This window comes from Sinohyriopsis cumingii, chromosome 11 (genome assembly GCF_028554795.1).
Source record: "Sinohyriopsis cumingii isolate HCF-2022 chromosome 11, ASM2855479v2, whole genome shotgun sequence".
NCBI classification, from domain to species: Eukaryota; Metazoa; Mollusca; class Bivalvia; order Unionida; family Unionidae; genus Sinohyriopsis; species Sinohyriopsis cumingii.
The window spans coordinates 27,926,012-27,948,922 of NC_142971.1; the positions used below are offsets into that span (position 1 = coordinate 27,926,012).

Sequence of the window (22,911 nt, forward strand, 5' to 3'; positions counted from 1 at the left end):
CTTCATACGAAAGTAATGTACCCAGTTATGTGCTGACTGCAGATCAATGAAATTAGATCCTTGAGTATGAAAATTTCAATCTTAAATTCATAAAACATGCGACATACACTGATTTCCTGTTTATTTTATATCATCTGAAAGTGCTAAATATGAGAGTGTTTTATGCTATATTTGGTACTAGATAGCTTAATGTAGGATGGTTCTTTGACCTGGACAGTATTTAGGCTGACCAGAAATGTGTAGTTCCTGAGTTTTCTTATCAAAGCATTAGATCAATACATTAGAAGTTAACACCAAGTAATTAAAAAAACAATACCCTTGAGAGTCACACTTAATAAAGGGATATTAATAATTTATTAGATAAATCTTACATAATCCTGTGCCTGAGTTAATCAGTACTTATTATGATAGTGAAATGGGTATTCCCACAAAATTCTTTTGACAGAAAATACAGATGTTAATTTTGTTATTGTTTTGAATACATGAACAAGAGAAGTAAATCCATGATAAAACAAAAACCACTGACAGTACTAGTTCTGCATGCTATTAATAACAAAAATAATTTACTGGTATGAAGTCAATTTTTGTTATATCCCAATAAAGGAGACATATCAGTTTCTGAAAACTGAAATCCTACATTTTTGGCACCTGTAAATTTTAATGCAGTCACTCCCCATTTAGAATGTGGCCACAAAAGGCACTTAAATTAGAATGATTATGATCACATTATTTAATCTTTAATGAATGGTAACTGGGAAATTTTTAAAAATGGAAATGTAACTCACTGTTTTCCCTTGCAGATGGCAACTGCAACACTCAAAAGACAAGAAGAAAAGACAGGAACAGTAAGTATAATTGTACCTGTGATGGCACTTTAACCCTTTACTGCATGATGATGCCTTTCATAACATAGTCTATTAAAATACCCAGTACTACCAAAACAAAGTCTGTATACATATAAATATTGCTAATATGGCTGCAAGAATGAATCTACAAAATAATTATGAGCCAGATCACTGGTTTATTTGCAGGATTAAAGCAGCTGCTCAGTTTAATCTAGTTGATAGTTGTACCTAACTGCATGTCCACCATTTGTAAACCTGTGCTCTACATCCCGCAGTTGCAGTGTGAAGTCATTTTAAATTTTGAATAGTACACTTCAAAGATTTTTTTACAGTATACATGGGAATATGCTGTTCTTTTAACAAGTCCAAATTATTGTTATCAAGGTTACACCAAAAAACAGGAATATTAGAGCATACTTCAAACATTGGAAGAAGGCTAAACGCAAAAAATAACTTAATATGTGGTGTTCATTTCTTAAGCTCAGATCCGTTATTTCAGCGAAAAGATATGACCAAGGATCACCATGTTATAAAAAATATGGATTTTCTATATTTATGTAGCATTTACTTGCCAATTGCAATACTAATCGACACAAAAAATATACAAATGAAATCCTTGACTATTCGTCTATTTTTAGAAACAAGGAATAACCATTAGTCACAGGGCACATCAACTCCACTAATTAGCAGTGCTTATTTATTGCATTGAAATTTGGGGTCTGCTCTTAAAGAAATTTGTTTCACTACATTTAAATCTTTATTTAATGTCACATATCATTTTAAAATCATTATAGTTAATATTTTTTTGAATTTCACAAGAAACTTGCTTCACAAGAGCATGTCCCTCAGTCATGAGTAAATGGTGCACTTCATATTTCTAAAACCATTAAAATGGTTAATTATACTAAATATTGCACATCAATACTGATTGTATGCTTGATTGCCACCAACCATTAAACCCACCAGGGGTTTAAAAATAACCCTTTTTGATCAGCATTAATATGATTACTGCTCCCTTGAACATGCATCAGGTTGCTTTTATGAACGAGAGTGTAGAATAGTGGGTTTTATGATTTTGAAACGTTTGGCATAGAAAGTTCACAGAAGTAAAAACTAAGTTAACATCATAACATTTTTCAGTGATGCGGGATACAGAGAAGGGATAAATTAATTTCATATTGGTTTTTAAATAACATACTCAAGAACAGCAGTGATCAAATTACATGGATATAAAAATATTGTGAGGTATGATTACTTCTACCAAGAACACATTTCAAGTTGCTTCTGTGAATGAGAGTGTAAAACGGTGGGTTTTACGATTTTGAAACTTTTGGCATAGAAAATTCACTGAAGTAAAAATCCAAGTTAATATCATAACATTTTTCATTGATAAGGGATACAGAGATGGGATAAATTAATTTCATATTGGTTTTTAAATAACACTCAAGAACAACAATGATCAAATTACATGGCTATACAAATATAGTGAGGTACATGTATGTACAACACATCGCTTAAGTTTCAGTTTCATGATTTTAACAGAATATGTGTCTGGTTTTAGATTTACAAAATATTGTGCATACAATATAATAAAATATGTAATACAGAATATAATACATTCAAGTAATTTTAAATGATCCAGTTGAAAGCGTGAGGATTGAAAAAGACACTGGTCTTGTTTGTGCAATCAGAGATATCATTTTGGCAGCAGGCATAAGATAATTTGGTCAGTAAATATATATTTTAGTGAAGGGTAAGAGAGAGGCACATAATACTTGATAATCATTGAAATAGTTTTAGGCAAGTACAATAATTTATGCCACCATTTTTTGGCTTCATTTTAAGAAGTTAATATTGGTGGTTATTTTAAATTACAGATATCATTATTATGTCCTATTTATTCAAGCTTTACTTCACAGAATGTACATTACTTTTTACCAGTGCAACCATGTTTCCTGTGAAATATAAGTTTTGGGGACAGTAGTGCAGATTTAATTAAATACTTGTTTAAAGACATCAAATTATGATCTTTATTCATCCTTTTCAATGATGGGACAAATTAACAAAGTTAGTGGTACAATTACAAACTGAATGCATTTGATATGGCTATTATATTAGTAAAATATGTTCCACACCTTTTTGGCTCTCAAGATTTCAGAAACGTATATTCTCACTACCACTGACTGTCCCCAGTTAAAATATTCTTCATCTTAATTAATGTTCATCTTAACTGAAAATTATTTGCTGATGTTTATCCATGTTTCAGTATTGATGATATTGATCCTGTTTAATAGTTTGTCATAATAAAATGGTCATCAATTCCCAAAAACCAAAACATCCCATATGCTAGATTTATCATATGATAACTTTGTGTTAACCCTTGTCTTCTTAATCCAGAAAATGACACTGAAAACTATGATGAATGTATCATCTTTATTGTTTCATTACTTCTAGGCAGTGTGATTCAGACATTGATCTTTGGGACGATTGTATGGTTTGTAATGACATTATCTAAAATTAATTTTGTATGCAGCTGAGCATTTTATATTTTTAATAATTCTCAAGTTTGACTTTGCCACTTAGTACTGAAATAAAATATAAATAAAGGGATGTTCCAGCCATATTTGTCTCTAATGCCCTTCCCCTATGACCCTTCTAGCATACTCTACACGTTGTCCAGATCATTAAAAAACATACTTAAAACTGTACTTTGTTCCATTAATCTTCATACATTGCTGTTTTATTCAGTATATAATACTTAAATGAGTGAGAGCTTGTTACCAAAAGTGTTTTTCTTTGCTGACAAAATAGCTTATACCAGTATTTCCTTTTTGTTTGACTGAAAAATACTTGTACCAGTATGCCTATTTTGTTTTTGTTTGAAAAATGACCCCTTTGTCCAAAATGTGCCACTTCTGTAATGGAAGCCTCAATTGCATACCCCTCTGAAATCTGATGTTCACACAATTTTATTTTTGTATTACTTAAGTGTGCATTTAAAAGAAAAAATAGTTAGTTTAATGGAGACTATTTCCATTGCCCATGTCATTACACACACACACACATATATATATATATATATATATATATATATATATATATATATATATATATATATATATATATATATATACCAGGTATAATGAAACTCATATCTGCTCTTGAAATGAAAGTATTTATCTTAGCAACTGATGCAAGTTCATTTTTCTTTCTTTTGACAACTGTCTGTTTTGGGGCTTATTTTGATCCCAAAGTCAAAGGAGTACACACTTATTTTCTGATTATTTTCTCCAAAACACAAATATAAAAAGCATATGCTTCCAAACAAACTACAGATTAGATTTCCTAATATATTCTTTGTGCCTGGGAGAATAGTATTAATACCTACTTCAAAGTTAATTCTCATTTCCAAAATGTACTATACTTTTGCCAAGTTAGTTATACACAAAATATCCTTTTTATTTCAATATTTGAATTCATATTACTTTAATCTGCCAGTTTATACACCTCTATGCTCTGTTAATCACTAGTACTGATGATATGATTTTAAAACTTGGGTTGAATTGCTTTCTGACTTCTCGAGTACTTAGACATTTACATGGTTTATACCTATCAAATTTTGTTACAAGACAGCAGCTTGTCAGATATTGCATGCAAAACAAATATTTAATGGAATGGCATGCTTAAAGTGTGTTGGGTTAGAAGAAAATTATTATTTAGAGATTTTGTGAATAAACAATATTATATTTAATATATGTCACAAGATTCAGCTCAAAACGCTTAGTAAATGTCAGCTTTAGTTTTAAACTGCTTACTATACTAACTCTCCCGGCCATGACTGACTGCGCCCCCCCACCCAAAAAAAAAATCCTGCTGGCGCCTATGTGCATTATCTTTCTTATGGTGATTACAATATCTACTGGTGTTTATTAAGAAACGGACAAAGAACTTCATAGACCATACATTAAGAATTATCGTTAATTATTTCTCCTTATTAAGTTCCTCATGTAACGAAACACCACATGCATTTTAAAACGAGTTCAGAAGCCCTTTGGTGTGTTCTTATCCAACAAAAATTACATCTCAGTACTTGCTAAAGTGAAGACCACAGACCATTGGTCAACTAGTCTTATTGTTTCATTATAGTTATACAAACATAAAATATGAAAACCTTGTCATTTTCCATTGTAAATTAGAAAGTCATGGACTCCATTAAATTGATTTGTATATATACATATACTATCTTTTAAGTGCTTGTTCTGTTTTGACTTGGATATAATTAACAGTTTATTGCAAAATCTATTCTGCGATATACCCCACTATTATCTTTATTGGCAAGTTCGAATAACAAGTAATATATATGATCGCTTGTCCTTATAACATCTGCTGTATGGACAACGGCTTTAATAGCACATTTGCAGATTTTCATTTTCCTAAAGAGAGCCACATTTCCCTACTGGCAGCTTCACTGATTTGACCTCTTCTGTCCATTCTTGCCCTCAATCTGGTTTCAACTGGGTAACCAGAGTGCTAAGCATGTTTAATTACCGTGTAAATAACACTGCATAGCCATGTGGTTGTTGTGACAGTGTACATTGTAATTAATACAAGAATGAATTGTTGATTTAGCGGTGTTTATTGATAATGGAATATAGTGGGGTCGTAATACATGAGGATTATCATAACTGTCAGATAACATTAATAGTCTTTTTTTCTCTTTGCAATAAAAACCACCCTGAATACAGTGTTGTACACTGACAAAATTTTGTTTCATCTCTCTCTCTCTCTCACACACAAACACGTGCGTGTGTGCACGCTCACATGCATTAACTAAACATGATTTCAAGATCTTTATTTTTTATTGCAATTTGATAATGAGATTATTGTTGCCGTAAAAATACAAGTTGCACTTCATTTCTTGACAATGTGGACTCACGTCATTGCATACAATTTACCAGTAAATAATATCCATAACTAATACATGTTCAAACCATCTTAATCATTTTGCCAAGATTACACAGCATAACAGCTGGCAAAGAACAGGAAGAAGAATTACAGTTATCTTATTTATGCCCTTTCTGGCTAGACAGTTTAAAAATTCAACCGTTAATTTAGATAACCTAATTCAAATCCCTATTAATTCATCAAACTTTGTGTCAACTATCCAAGAGATACCACTGCATATTGCATTATTCAATGCCCAATCATTAGGACCACTGGAAAAGCACACAGAAATAGTTAATTTTATCAACGACCAGAATACTGATGTTTTTTTTCCTGACAGAAACATGGCTAAAACCATCGGGCGATGAGCCCAAGTGTGCGGATCTAACACTCACTGGTTATTCCATCAAGTCGTTCCCCGTAACTCTCGTGGAAGTGGAATTGCTGTCATCACAAAGAACTCCATGATCAAATGTCTTAAACGCACTACAAATTCAATTTCGACAACCCATCGTTTGAACTAGTCCAAACCACACAAAGGTCAGTCCATTTTTTCTGCCTATACCGCCCTCCTCCTAGTAGAAAAAACAAGCTGACTGGTCTCTCTTTTTGGAGCAGTTTCCGAATCTCCAGGAGTATGGAAATTTGATAGGTGGCAGCCTGATTATTCTTGGAGATTTCAACTTTCACTTTGACTGTCCCAGAAACCCAAACAACTATTAGATTTCATTAAAATTTTTTAAACCTCAAACAGTCAGTTAACCAACCCACCCATAATTATGGTCACATTGTAGACTATATTCTTCATAGACCTGATGATAACATTCTACAGTCCACCCTGGTGTCCCATGAACTTGCATCAGATCACCTCTGCATTATATGCCATCTTGACGTATCAGTCCCTAACCCTCCACCTTTATCTGCTACTAAGAGAAACCTCTGTATGATAAAGAGAACCAAACTAATGCCTGACATCCAAGAAAACCTAACAACTTGCTTACCTCCTACAGCAGAACAACTCAATAACTGCCTGCGTTCATTGTTTGACAAACATGCCCCAGCTACCAAGTGCAGAGTATCAATTCAAAAGTGTTCTCCATGGTATAGCAGTGTTAGGGACCAGCTTCGTACTGCTAAAAGAGACTGCCATAAAGCTGAAAGGCTTTGTATTTCCACCAGACTCACTATTTATAAGCAAATCTATGAAGTCGCTAAGAAGAATGTCACAAAAATATTCCATGCAGCGTAATTAGCCCACTACACTACCAAGATCATGGAAAGTTCCAGCTGCAAAGAGCTCTTCAAGATTATTAGCAAGCTAATGTCAAGGAACAAACTTCCAACTACCTTCTCTCCAGTCGACTTTCTGGATGTGTTTGCAGATTTCTTCTGTGACAAAGTACAAACCATTAGAGATAAGCTTGACACCACAATTTCAAGTGACTCGTTGTCACCATACAGTTGGGATACAGAATTTGAGCAGCAACCATTAGCAGCATTTGAACCTGTCTCTATGGATTTCGTTCGTACAGTCCTGATGAAGAGTGCACCAAAGTCATGTGAACTTGATCCAATTCCAACCTCACTGCTGCTTGAGTGCTTAGATCCAGTATTGCCTTCACTAACTGATGTTATTAATTCCTCTCTCTCATCAGGGGAATTCCCATCATTTTTCAAAATTGCCATTGTATAGCCTCTTCTGAAGAAACCAACACTAGACCAGAACGATTTAAAGAACTACCACCCAGATTCTAATCTCGCATTCATATAAAAAATCTTAGAAAAGGTTGTTCTATCCTAGCGTGTATCTCATCTGAATTCAAACAGTCTTTTTAGCAATGTACAATCTGCATACCGTCCTTGCCACAGTACTGAAACTACTCTTCTAAAAGTAGTTAATGACATTCTCTCTGCTTCGGATAGTGGAACGATTACAGTCCTCACCCTCCTTGATTTGTCTGCAGCATTTGACACAATAGACCATGATATATTACTTCACTGTCTCCAGCATGTATTTGGCATTCATGATACAGCCTTACTATGGTTCAAGTCCCACTTGGTCAACAGGACACATATTGTGTCTGCAAATGGAATACACTCCAGCCCAGTTGATCTATGTTGTGGTGTTCCACAGGGGTCTGTCTTGGACCTGTTTTCTTCATTCTGTACACTGTCAATCTCAAGTGTCATAGATCATCATCCAGTGTCTCAACAATTGTACGCTGATGAAACTCAAATATACAAATCTAGCCACCCAACTGAAATTGATGCTACCATCCAGGGTGTAGAGAGGTGCATTTCTGATGATGACACAGCTGCTCGGATGATACCTAGAGTACCACGATCAGAGCACACACCCCGCTGCTCTGTACCCTACACTGACTATCCATTCGATCCAGAATGAAACACAAAATTTGTTCTCTGTGCTACGTTTCACTGACAGAATCTAGTCCAACATACCTATCCGACCTCACCCGTGTGTAAACACCAGCAAGATACTTATGCTCATCTTCTGACAATCGTATACTCATTATTCCCACTATGAAAACAAAGTCATTCTTTTGCATACCAGGGCCCGGCAATGTGGAATGAATTGCCCACTGAACTTAGACACAAAGGCACAGTGATTACATTCAAAAGTTCTCTCAAAACTCACTTATTTCAACTGCAAGAACAAACTTAAAGACCTAATAATGTTTCCTACCTTAAATATTCTCAGCATGTTTTTTCTCTGTTTTCTAATTTCATGGTGTTTGTGTTTGTAATCATATCATTATATATGTTTTTTATCTTATTGGTGTTGTCTAATGTTGTAAAGCGCTTAGAGCTTATAAAGATTAGGCACTATACAAAGTCATTATTATTATTATTATAACGGTCATTATTATTATTATTATAACGGCTACATATGCTCTAAATGCAGAGAAGCTTGCAAACTGAGACATAATCCTCTTTCTCTCTTGTTCACTAATAAGAACAAAAATCTTTATGAGCACTTTTAGTTTCATTGTAATTAGATTCTTGAGTTGAGTGCAGAATGAGACAGAAAATATACATTTATTTTTTACGTTTGTACTGTTAGGTTGTCGAGCAGCGTGTGTTCCATAGAACTTGTTCAGGTGCAATCCCTTTATTTTTCATACATGGTCAGTACCACCAAATGATAGTAATTTATTTTACATATAATTTTTTGTTCACTGAAATGTATAATTGTTTTTTCTTGTATAAAAAAATTACATGAAATACGGTATATATGTCAATAAATATGCATAAAAATGATTACATAACTTTTACCTTCAAGCTTTTCATGAATTGTTTGTCATTCATAAGTTTTCTTTCAAGTTTTTGAACTTGAACCAGGCATTGATGTTATGGAGATATGGCATAAAATTTTCTCTAAGATCGTAATATTATCAGTGCATTTTTTAATTTTGCCATAATAACCAATAGGTGTGAAATGATACACTTGTGCTTGGTGTTAATATGATTCATGATATGAAGCCTGTGATATGATACATATCGATACATTTATGAACTTGAGAGTCCTCCATGTTTGGAAGGTAGGTGGTGCTTTTTCATATGTATTGACATTCTGGTCCATTCCAGTATGCAGACTAGAGATACACATGTAGTTATCATATATCTATATGCAATTCTCATTGATGAGAAGATAACAGTAATACTTTCAAACAGACTACCTGTTGGTGGCAGTGAATTTTAAGGTTTAGGTTTTAGTGGTTGATCCATTTAACTCCCTTTGTTTTTTACAAGATGAAGGATTTGAAAACATCTTGTTACCAATTTCTTGTCTCAGTTACAAGTGGAAGACATTGCTATGTTATCTTTATAACAAAAGAAATAATGCAATTTCCTGTGCAAAGAAAATTTCATCTTGAACAAATTCGGGGGGGGGGGGGGCGAGTGGTCTAAAGCGCTCTCCGTTACGGATCACTGCCATCTCACCTCTGTCTGCGCTGGTTCGAGTCTCAGATTCAGCCAATGTGGGTATGTGAGGAAGCTTGCCAGTAGCTTCTCGTGGGTCGGTGGTTCTTTCTGGGGTTTTCCCGGGTTCTTCCTCCACCATTATATTAGCCGTCATGTATAGCCTATTGTTTGCTGAAAAATGGCGTTAAACCCTACAACAACATGAACAAATTCATGCATGGGAATAAGGTTGAATGTTATCAAAATCTATCACATTTTACTTCCTGCAGATGCAAAAGACTGTTGCTGCCACAGGTACTTGTATTTGTTAGTGAAGAAGGAAAACTACTGACTACACCCAGTCCTATTCTACAATTTTTTAAAACTTACACAAGGTAATAAACTTGTGCAGTTTATCATCTGCGCCATAGCTCATTCTGTGCTAATTTTATTTATTCCATCAGCACCTTCATTCACTGGTTAACTATATCTGCATAAAAAGGAGAAATTCCATATTTGTTCCCCATGTACAATTTAAGGAGAGATGATGACAGGATTTTATCTTAAGGGACACCTCCCTCTTTGTCAAAGAAAAAAGGAGGAGGAGAAGAAACGGTCATAGTTCAATATTTATCTAAACTTCAGTATGTGCCTCTCTTTCTTCCAGCTCCACTTTCTTAGAGCTCTACTAAAATCAACATCTTTGACAGATGTCAACTCTAGTTGTATAAGCATTAATCTTTTAATTGTTTCTGATCATACTGTATTCTTTTCTTTTTATCAATACTTCCTTTGTTAAATCAGAAGTTTACTGACTACTATGTCAAATTTCCTATCTGTTCCGTAATGCTGTATAAGGGTATTTAGGCCATCAAGACTTGTGCAGACAGAGGTATTAAAATAAATATCTTTACTTCTTAATTTTATTTTTTTACCCTTATTACCTTTTTACCCTTTATTCAATTTATCTTGACCCTGATAGTGATACATGTACCATATATACTCGCATATAAGCTGAATAATTTAGGAAAAAAATAAAGGCCTGGAAGAAGGAGGTTGGCTTATATGTGGGCCAGTGTGTACAGTTGACAGTTTTTAGGTCTTTTTGTTGACTACTGTTTTGGCTGTAAATCCTGAGATGCGAAAAAAGAATTTTCTCCATGTCCTAAGACATAGGCATATAAAAAAGAATAACTTTTGATGATCCGACAATTATTAAACTGTTATAAAGTACTACGATTGATTTTGTTATTATTTTGCATGTGCATATTTCCTTATTTCTCCAACATGAAGTTAAAATAAGATAGATACAGACTTCATAATTCGTGGGCTGGTTGAGTTTACCAGGGAGACCCTGCTGAACTATAATGTACAGTACTTACACAGTGCAAAGCATGCATAGCATCACTTAAATCCTTACTTATTCACAAACATAGATGCAGATTTTGCTTTATTCATTGTTTCGACCAAATTGCATTCTTTCAGATAACATTTCAGCTAGTCCTTAATAGCTGTTTCATTTACGTTGAATCAAGCACTCACAAGTTACTCATTTTCAGTGATATAAGCGATCCTTTAAATTGAGGTAATATTTTTATAAAGGGATGCACATTTATTTGTACAAGGCACATAACCATTATTATTTGCTTGTTCATGAAGAGTGGTAATAATAAAGGCTAAAATTCTCATAGAGATCAACTAAAATCAACATCCATCAGTTTTAGTTTTGTTTTATCTGAACAAACATAACTTTCCACACAATGGAAAGCTTGATGTTACGGTGTCTCCTATGTTGATATCGGCAAATTGGTCTTTCATTTTGTGACAGCAATACAGGACAGTTAGTCATTAAAACCCTGAAACTGGCTTGTGATAAGAGGGAATTTTGACCGGTAACTATACCAGTTTAACATTGGTATATACGGTATAAAAATACCAGGTGTTCACTCGTGTAAGCTTCTTTCGTGGGAATAGAGCTATATAGCATATGTAGTTACAGCATTCATAGTGATCGTTCTTGGGATTGAAATTAATTGTGGACGATTGTATTGTTGTGGTTTATCTTTTGTTCTGGTTTATTTTTGTATTTTTGTATTATTATAGTGGCAAAAATAATCATTAATTTACGCGAATAATGTTCAACTTAACATTCTGTTTAGTGAAGAAGCAAATGCTTTATATTAAGATAATTATTTCGTCACAACAATAATTCACAGGTGATACAACAGAACATGTTGGACTTTTCTTGTTTAGAAGAAATGAAAATCGAAGACATAATATAATAATCAGGAGTTCTCTACAAAAATTGGAAGATACTATGAAATCGGGAGGTAGGCGTAAAGTGACCCAAAATTCGGGAGTTTTTTTTCCCTCCCAGCGTGAAAGTTGACAGGTATGGTGTAAGGTCGCTTACATCAAAGCAAACTAGAACTCGGCTTTTTCGGTATTAGCACAATTTTTGAAGCATTATTTTCAAAACTTTATAAGAAAACAGAAAATTAAATAAATTGCTTTTCAAACAAGTTTATACCATTTCTTTTTAATAATTGTGCATGCCAACCTCAATATAAGTATACATGTTATTTTTTAAATACAAGATTGTCTAAATAAATGAATTTAGAATTTACCTCATGCACCTTGAGATGCTTTGGAATTGTAAGTCGGCTTATATGCGGGTCATGCACTTTTTAATGTTTATACCTATTCGGTTTGGGGGTCGGCTTATACGTGAATGGACTTATACGCGAGTATATATAGTATATGGTTTTGTAGCATATGATATGCATTATATTTTTAAATTGTCTTTAATTTAAATTTGCTAAATATTCTGCCCTTTCTACATTTATTTTTGAATTACCACTAAAGGGGTCATCCTGTCTATTTTTTGTCCATCCAGCATGCACATCTGACTTAAGCACCATTTGGGGCTCAAAATCACTCACTGGTATCTCCATTAACACTTTCCCAGCTCCAGTAATCTGATATACTTCGTAACTTTAAAAAATTATTGTCATAATCACTATCATCAGCAAGTATTTGCAGAACGAAATTGTAATAAGCCATATCAGGAATCAGACATTTGGGGTTTACTAGGTAGCCCATATTTTAAACATACATTTTAAAATATTCTTCATTAATGGTTTCAAATTATGCCATAATTCTTATTAATTCATGGGCAGTTTGTGCTAATCAAATTTAGTTTCACAATCATTCATGTCGTGCTTGAAGAACCCAGAAGGGGAATAGTTGCTATCCGAGAAACAGATCTTGCGACAAGATCAGTTAAATAAAAATTGTATACTTTGACGAGCACATTTTCATACGTGGGACTTGCAACAAATTTGTGGGAGTTCTCGCATTTCACTGTTCTCCAAGCATGCTAATTCATAAACATTTTGCACAATTTGCGCAATGGCACACCCTGACAGCATCTCTGCATAAGTACTTGACGTATCTGATGACTTTCCCATGCAGACTCAATTGCTCTGCTAATACTTCCTGTTTGTCATGCAGAGAATAAGGTACATTGATTTCAGATTGTTGGTTGTTGTTTAACCTGGACTGGAACAAGCAATAACCACAAATGAGAATTCAATGTAACATATTTCACTGTGCAACAAACCGGAAGCATAGCTTTCAAATTGACCAAAGGAGTCAAGATACAATTCAAAGTAGAAACTTTGCATGAAAGTACTTCATTATACATGTGGAACACATTTGGAATGTATGCTGAACATACTTCTGGGTTAAGATAATTAGCATGGAATGGGGGGGAAGGGCAGATTACGAACCATGTCATTTTGTGTTAACTTGTAGATGGTGAATGTGTATTCTCAAATATTTTTTTTCTTTTTACTAATAAACATGAGTTCCTGTGACTGCAAATGCAGTTTCAGATGGATTATAATTTTAAAGAAAAACAAGGCAACTAATAATAATTACTCATGACTGCTGAAGACTAAAATAACATGCATATGGTAAGTATAGTTTTGTATTGATTCTCCATCACTTATATCAATATGTGAATCGTTTTAACAAAAGTATCGATGAATCGTTTCACCCTGAGTAACCAGGCTGTTTGGTGTAAATTTAACAAATTAAATGCTAGATCAAAATACTTTTTTATATTTAAAATGTTTAAGGCCAGTGCTAGTACATCCTAGAAAAATATAAGCACAGAATGTACAGACTAAACTTTATTGATTTTAGTTGTTCAGTCTTAACACTTTTAATAACTGAAAAGAAAACACATGGTGTGCCTATTTTTGGTAGAACTTGGATAATCCAAGCCAAATAATTAAAAAATCTCACTTTTCACAATCATAAATTGACAAAATTCAAAGCCTGACGGATTCGTCAAGAAAGTAGAAAGTTTAATATAATGAGTACTAAAAATATGTAATTTTGTCATGATTTTTACACATTATAGGCTGGATTTGGTTGCCAGTGCAAACAGTCATATCTTCCCCTGCATGCTGAAATAAAGTATACTCAGTACCCACCCAGTGTCCACAATAAATTTACCACTATAAAGAAAATTAATATTGCACAAGAAGTAAACTCAAAAGTGATGCTAAATTACTGAATTAATGGATAAATCCTGTGCAAATCAGGAAGTTAAAACTCCAGACTGATGTACAGTAAAGGGTTAATAATTAATTGTAGAAAAATCTGTAGTAATATAACTTCATAATTTTTCACATTAATGATCCTCTGACTGTAATCATATTACTTATTTCAAAATGTGTTTTCAAGTATGACAGGCTTTTATTTGGTTTAAAAGTTTCTGCTTGACTGAAATGATGTATCCATTTTCTATAATTTTGACATATCAATACTCATTAATAAAAAGTGGAGAATTAGTTCAGAACAATATGTACCTTTTAAAAAATTACTTTTAACCTTTTGTGGCTGTGAATAATAATTTATCTCTTGCCTCTTTGCTCTTTACATATATTAATATGCATTATATTATTATATTATAGGTTGTGTATCATGATGTTTAGCATTAGGTATATGGTTAACACATTAACCCCTAGCAACGACTTAACAGGGAGGAGGTAGTAGCCTACTGCTGACCTCTGTAGCGTCATGGTCATGCATGATACACTAAAGTGGGTGGTATTATAGACTGGTAGACAGATGTAGCTCTACAATGATACCAAATAATCTGGAATATCTAGTTGCACTACAAAATACAGATTAAAAAAACCTCATTTTTTGGACCCAACTTTTTTCTACTGAAAATTCGCTCGTGGTCGGTATCCGATTTTGTGTCCAGATTTTAGACTATTTGTTCTCAGGTCTAAGGCAAACCGGTATGAACTGCAAACCAACAGATGAGTCTTTCAGTGTATCCCCCAGGGGTGTAAAATTGAGGGTACAAAAAACCCCTTGGTGTCAAAACTGGGGGTCAAATAAAAAATGTGGGGGTCAAAAAAATACTGACAAATTTTCATACAACTCATAATTTTTCAGCTTGAAATAGGATATTGCAACTTGCACAACATTCTCTCTCTCTCTCTCTCTCTCTCTCTAAACATGCAAATACACCAACATGCACAATTAACAAACAAATGCATTGTCCATTTAAAGAATAATTGTATTAGTTCATTTTTCTTTTAAAGTCGTACTTTTAAGTCTCCTCAAGCAGTATTATAGCCCAACACATTACATATAAGCCAATACAAAAAGCCAAATAAATCTTTTTAACGAAATGGGAGTTAATTTACCGCCTTTCATAAAATGTGTACAATCATAGGTTTCATTGTACTTTGTCCTAGAACACATTTACCCAAATATCCAGGAGGATGATGATTCATCTTCTTTCTAATAAGTTACACTTGAACTTTAAGATCTTTCTTTTATTGCAGCAAAAGTTAAAAACAAACAAAATCTGCAATGACCCGCTGACTTTGTAATCCAAATAACGCATTTGTCTCTCCAAGTTTACTGATTTCATTGTTGTGAAATAATGTCTTAGGTTATAATGTGTTCTCCAGATATCTTATGGCGAACGAGGGCAGATTTTTGAAAATTCTAAAATCCTGTCACGAAAAGATTGTTCACTTCTGCAGTCTTTGCAATCACGTGATCAGAAGTCACACCAGTAATCATAATGAATGTGCCGTATTCCAGTCAAAGGAATTATTTTCTTCATTTTTCATTAAAGTTAGATCCACAGTTACTATTTTGTGTTCTGCTTCTTTCACTTTCTTCGCTAATACATTTTAGTGCATGATGTTTTAATCTGGAGATCACTTTCTAGTGCAACAAGCCTTGAGGTTAAACATCTAGATGACAGCTTGCTGAGCTCGATGGAACTCGTGAGATTAGGGGGAGCTACTCCGTCATAACATTGCCTATGCTAGTCTGGTTCATTGTTTTATATGTTCCCTGCGTTGCACTTTGCTATACGAATAGAGGAGCGCAAGGCAGGGAGCATACAAAGCGAGGAACCAGTCAATGCCTATACTCGAAGTATATATGATGCCATCCATCATCCAATGCATTGGGTATTAAATAAATCCTGATTATGTTATGAAAATCCTTTGTGTCAAAAAAACGCATGGGCAACAAAATGAGTGCATCAATTTTCTCCAGCGTGCGTCCCTGATGCACAACTGTGCATAAAGGGAAACACCGATCTTTGCAAAAAGTAAGATAAGATGGGCATTTGGAATAAAGAGTGGTCTCCATACAAAAATAATGGCTCCGTTTAGCAAAAAAATAAAATCCAACTTTTACCTTTCTGCTCATGTTTGAGTCAAATAGCCAATGAAAAAAGATGTTTCTAACACAGCTAGGCAGTATGTTATTGAAAGATCACTGGGGATTTGGTGTTTTTGGATCAATTCAGAAATAGCTTTCAAAATGTGTTTCCTACTCGATTTTCAGGCGAAAATGACAAAAAGCTCTAGGGGTTAATGTGTTAAGAATGTACTCTCTAGCTAATCCAGTGGAACAAAATACCCCAAATATTAAATGCTTCATTTTCTCATCAAATTTATTATGGATCAATGGTCTGGTATCCCATGTTTTATAAAATAAGAGTTGGAAGATAACTGGTAGTTTTCCTTTTCAAATATTGCTTGTGAGAGCATTGCTGTCATTAACTTTGTAACTCTTGTAACAGGACAGACAAATTAGATATTTAACCCTTTACCTCATGCAAGCATCATTGGACGCTTCTACTCCATTCGCATGAAGCGCCTTTTGATGCCTCTACTCCATTCGCATGGAAGCGCCTTTTGATGCCTCTACTCCATTCGCATGGAAGCACCTTTTGACGCCTGCTGTAAACATCAGCCATTTTGAGCTGGTTTTCGTAGCGCCACCTTCGGGGAAACCCCCCCATTAGATACTGCATTCATTTCTGTGAATGACAATTACGTCAGATCACATGGTCACTGTTTATGCACTGGTCGATATCTGCTATTTAAAGTAACTGGGTCGTAATCTCCACTCTCCAAAATGGCGGTCGCAGATTTCATTCAGTACTTACGAAGTTTTCACTATTAGAATCACAACTATGAAAGATTCATTAACTTAGGTAAAGGCTCTGATATTGATGTAGGCAGCAATTAGTTTTTATAAATTATCAAATTCAGATGACATAGTGATGTAGACGCAGACAAAAAACTTGTAAATTTCAAGTATGAGAAACAGCAGCTACGGTTGGTCATGCAGTATCATTGACGTGATGGTGAATGAGTTCTCTGAAGATTTTAAAGCACATAAGAAATTCTTCCGTGAAAAATAATTACACAACTATAACAATCGGACTTTACTCTTAAATTTTTCCACATATAATCGATGTGTACCAAATATGTAAAATGGTTAAAATTGCTGTTAAACGTAACATACACTACATTGCTTAACAGTTCACAGGCAGGATTTCATTCAGTACTTATGAAGTTTTCACGATTAGAATCACAACTATGAAAGATTCAGTAACTTCGGTAAAGGCTCTGATATTGATGTAGGCAGCAATTAGTTTTTATAAATTATCAAATTCAGATGACTTAGAGATGTAGACGCAGACGAAAAATATGTAAATTTCGAGTATGGGAAATGGCAGCTACGGTTGGTCACGCGGCCTCACTGACATGACGATTAACGAGTTCTTTCTCGATTTTAAAGCACATAAAATATTCTTCTGTGAAAAATAATTACACAGCTATAACAATTGGACTTTACTCTTAAATTTTTCCACATATAATAGATGTGTACCAAAAATGTAAAATGGTTAAAATTGCTGTCAGACGTGACATTCACTACATTGCTTAACAGTTCACAGGCAGGCCTATGAGTATGCAGTTGGCTAGGTAACAGGTGTTCTATTTATAGCACGCAGCACTTTGTCACTATGCTCTATGAGGTAAAGGGTTAACTGATGATTTCTTTTATTATATGGATAGTTGTTAGATAAATCTGTTGCAACTATATAATGAATAAAAGCATCAGCAGCAGCATCTGTATGGTTAGATAAGCAAGCATAATATTTGAAAATGAATCAGTTTTTTTATGCATTGCACATAAAAACATTCACAAATTGTACAGTTCCTTCACATGTTTGCCCCCCTTTTGTTTCACATTGTTATATGCATCATTATTCTTTTTATTCAAAAAGTAACTTTTCCAATGATAAACTCAAGCCAAAAGTCTACATGTATTATGAGCCATTTCTTTGTTACATAAAGAATAATGAAAGATAATACTTACCAGATTTTTCATTCAATGCTCCCACTTCAGAATTTTTTCCATCAATAAAACTTACAGTAAAGGACACAAAAGGACTGATTTCAATTTCTGAAGATGATACAGAATTAACTTCCTTCAGTTCATGTGTAAGTTCATGAAATAGATGATTTTAAGTTAAATTCAAGATGATTTTAAGTTAAATTCTGTAAATTTCTGTTGACTGTGGTTTTGCATGTATCAATGAACTTCATCATTAAACTAATGCAGTGCAAAACTACTGTAATTCAAGTTAAAGTAGTTTTGCATAAACAATCTATAATACATAGCTTACAGGCAGTTCACTGCAATACTACAGTAACTTAAGTTTAACAGTATTGCTGAAATTTGAGGCCTACAAATTTTGAGAATTGATGTGCAAAGATATTCTCATCCTAAATGTGAAATAATAAAAATATTCTCATGAATTGGGTTACAATTGTTGCATTCAGCTCTTGACTTGGGAACTTAATTGACAAAAATCATAGTTTGACTAAAGTTGACACTTTCCAGTTTTGCAAAAATATTTTTATCAGAAAAGAAGCTATAGATGAAACATTTTTGAATTCAAAGTTTTTTTTGTAAATTCTCATTTATAAGGCCAGCCTGAAGGCAACTGTGACCCTGAGTTTGATGCTGAGTTTCTACTTAGTAAACCAAGTGATATTGCAAAAAGTAAAAGCATTTATTATTGGATGCCATAAAGTATCAAGCTCAAACTCGGTTTGAATAAAATAGTTTAGATCTCTACATTTACCTGGACATTTATCCCTGTTTTTCTTTTTTAATTTTATTTATTTTCTGCAGTGGTCGTCCATTTTTCCAACGGAGCAAGTTACAGAAACCCAATCAGCACTGTTTGTAAAGAAACTCATTGCTGTAGCAATCTCAAATATTGCCTACTTAAGGGCAATTTTTCCAGAACATTCCTTTGGGGATAGATGTTTGGAGGGTGAGTTCTGATAAGGCACATTCATAAAAGAATTGTCATGTACTGTCTCTTATTTAGTTTTATACAGGTTATATGTTCAGATATACATGTTGGATATGGCCTTTTTTTCACTATTGATATTATTACATTACCTCTTTTTGTCTTTTTATGAAATTAAATCCTTACTCATCAGTAAACATGATTGATTGTACATATAGTTAAAATATCAAATATTTAGAATAATTTCTTAACAAGCAAAATTAATTTGAAGGAACAGCTCATACTTGTGAATCTTCTGGATGGGCGAGTTTTCCTTCTGAGATGAGTGGTGTTTCCCATTCATCATATCACTAACAGAAATCTCTTTTGTATGCAGAAGTATTTAAATTTTAAAAAAAATGTTTCCATTTGTTTCAGACCTTGCTTCTGGTGCTGTATATTTACACTAATACTGCATGTGATTACATTACTGTCAACTGGTTTAAGAATGCCATGATGTTAATTTAGTTGCTAATTTCAAGCAGCATAAAACAATTAATATCCCTCTGATTCTGTTGGCCGGGTTGGTTGACTTCATTGTTTGAAGTTAATTGTCATGGATTATGTTTTGTATGGTCAGAATTAATTCTGAAGTGATTAAAGAGATTAGATAGTTATGGTTTGATTACTAAAGAGCTCAGTCAGCATGAAAAATGGTCAGTTTGGTTTCAGTGTTTAAAGTTTGTTAAGATGTCTAAACATGCATTATCTCCCAATGCTAAATGTTAAAATCTAAGCAACTGAGACATCACATGAATTTCAGTGATGTATGGGATCAGGAATTTCACCTGATGGAATCAATTTTAAAAGACATAAAAATGACATTACACATCATGCAGCATATTAAGCACATTAAATGCAATGACAAATATGCCATCACTTACCTTTATCTCATGTAAGCCCCTTTGGATGCCTCTACCCCATTCTCTTAGATGCGCTAGGGGACACCTCCTCTTATTCGCATGCAAGCATGTTTGGATGCCTCTGCACCATCTACACGGAAGAATGGATGCATACTGTAAACATCAGCTATCTTGAGCTGGTTTTCAATGTGCCATCATTAGGAAAAACTCTTTATTAGAAACTACAATGATTGAGGTAAACTTGGGACTATTTTTGAAAAAATGATTGTCTCGCAATAAAGCCTCTTAGAATAGACCTTTGTAACTGACACCTTGCTATATTCGTGATTGGGGGTCCTGCAGTGAGTAGTAGGAGTGGGAGTCTAATATTGATAACCTTTTCCATCTGTCTATCAATCTTTTCTCATATTTCTTTTAACCTGTGTGATTCAGCAGCCTATTGGAATAATTCAGTGCCTTTTTACCACATTGCCTTTCAAAGATAACATATTCTTTTGATCAGTTACAAGCCAGTTTCAGTTCATTATGATGTTTTGGAAAAGAAGTTTCTTGTAACTTGTATACTGGTAGCTCAATAAGGAACCATTTGTCATTATTCTATAACACTTTAGTGCAAATACTATCTGCTGAAAAGCAAATACTATCTGCTGAAAACGATCGTTTTTGAGGTTTCAACTCTTTGCTTCATTTAGGACATATTTAGGGTTCTAGCTGATCAAATTCTACGTTGTTCTCCTCGTTACTTAAGCTCAACTTTGAACGAACCTTTCTTTATATTTTGCTGCACAGTTGGTCTTTTTGTTTTACCCTGTTACTCTTTCTGGTATATTACAGCAAAAAGACAGGTTCAGAGGTGGAATAAACGAGGAAAAGAGCATAGAAGATGGCATTTCTGTTAATGAAGATATACAATTGGCAACAAGAACAATGAATCTGTGACTTAATATGATAGTCATCAATGCAGCATATGATGTTATAGTCCACTATGACTGCTTTCATGTTGGCAGTTGAAATCATCACTTGTTCACGGAAATGATTTTGCAAGCACTTCCCACATGAAAGATAATGATTGAGTCATGGCTAACCTGCTGAGTGACAAACAGGGTTCCCATGCTAACGGGAAATTGGAAGAAAGTTGAGAGAAATGATAATTTTTTCCCGACCGTGAAAATTTCGCAAATATTGATGAAAGTCGGGAAAAACCTAAGAATTTTCCGTCACCACTTGATGCCCAAAACAATCACGTAATTGAGTTGTAACTAAACTGATTGTGAGTTAAACTTTTCGAGTTCTAACCAGAATATTTGGAGGGTGCACTATGGATTATTTGGTTGCTTGCAATAAACATATATGCTGAGTCAATCCAAACGCCCAGTGGATTAGATTCGTCTAGTAGACTTTTATTTTCAAAGTCAGCTCGATATCCATATCTTTCCTTACATGGAAGGTATGAAAACCAATCTAACATCACAATAGGCCAACATGGTGGTGGCAAAGCATAGCCACTTACCAGATGGCCTAGCAAACTTTAAACATTGCTAAGTCGAATGAGACATGCATGAAATCGATATGAAAATTGCTTTTTTTCTCAGAAATTGTGAGTAGTAAAATCGTTATGTCTTTAATCTACTGAATGACAAGATAAAACTACGTCATTGATGAAATGTAACCTGGTACTTGCGATTTGCATTGTTAGTCACATGAATACTCTACACATATCTAACAACCCACCTTTTCAAATGTTGTAGAGAAAGAAATAAACAAAAATATTAAATGAAAGTCGTATACTGGTTGTAATAAAAATAAAAAAAATGAAAGAACACAAAATTCTCCATATTTACATATTCCAAGAACGTTTGGTGTATTCTTGTATCACGTGACTACCTTGTTGACATGTGATCTCTGCTTGATATTGACTTTCATTTAATATAATTTAATTTCTGTACAGCAACATTATAATGGAGTTTGTTGTTGATATCACATGAATATTGGACTTCCAGTGTCTTCATTTGAGATTTGTGAAGTTATGTGACTAGTAATGCAAATGGTGAGTTCTGGGTCATGTTTCGTCTACGCCGTAGTTTTGTCTTCTTTGACTGCAGATTAATGACATAATGATTATAATACTTGCCATTTCTGTGAAAATAATGGTGAAAATAAAGGTTAATTTGCCGGATTGGATTCATGTGATGGTCGTCCGAGAGTTATGCATTTTTACATCACTGACTTTTGAATGTATCTGTTTAGTTTTTCTGTCTTCTTGCGATTCTAAAGTGATAAAAGAAGCGTGAGAACAGTCTAATCGAGTGGAGGGTTGTGGCCATGCTTGCACTTCTTGTGTTCATTATATTACCGATAAGATGATTTCATGTTGAAAGATTTTGCCGTACTTTATTGATAAAATGTCAGATTCCTGTGCTTGAACCTGTAACCCAGAAAATCCTATTTACTATGTATCTGTTAGAATCATACAAATAACTACATTTTAGAAAAGATAGAAATGTATACCTTAAATAATTATGCATCTTAATCAAAGTTGACAATTTTGCAAGATTTGTCCCACACGTACAAAATTTTCTGCTTCCCAACATTTCGGCTTGCCACTGGAATGGGATTTTCACAAAAT

The 22,911-nt window shown here is 33.9% G+C and overlaps 1 protein-coding gene across 1 annotated transcript in view; it reads left to right on the forward strand.

Moving 5' to 3' along the window:
* LOC149787820 (uncharacterized) overlaps window positions 1-22,911 on the forward strand; it is a 199,429-nt gene that overhangs the window by 29,382 nt on the left and 147,136 nt on the right. The window contains exons 2-3 of the mRNA XM_089974041.1: window positions 801-845; window positions 19,260-19,404. Of these exons, the coding sequence (XP_089830167.1) occupies window positions 801-845; window positions 19,260-19,404 (190 nt within the window). The remainder of the gene's footprint in view (window positions 1-800; window positions 846-19,259; window positions 19,405-22,911) is intronic.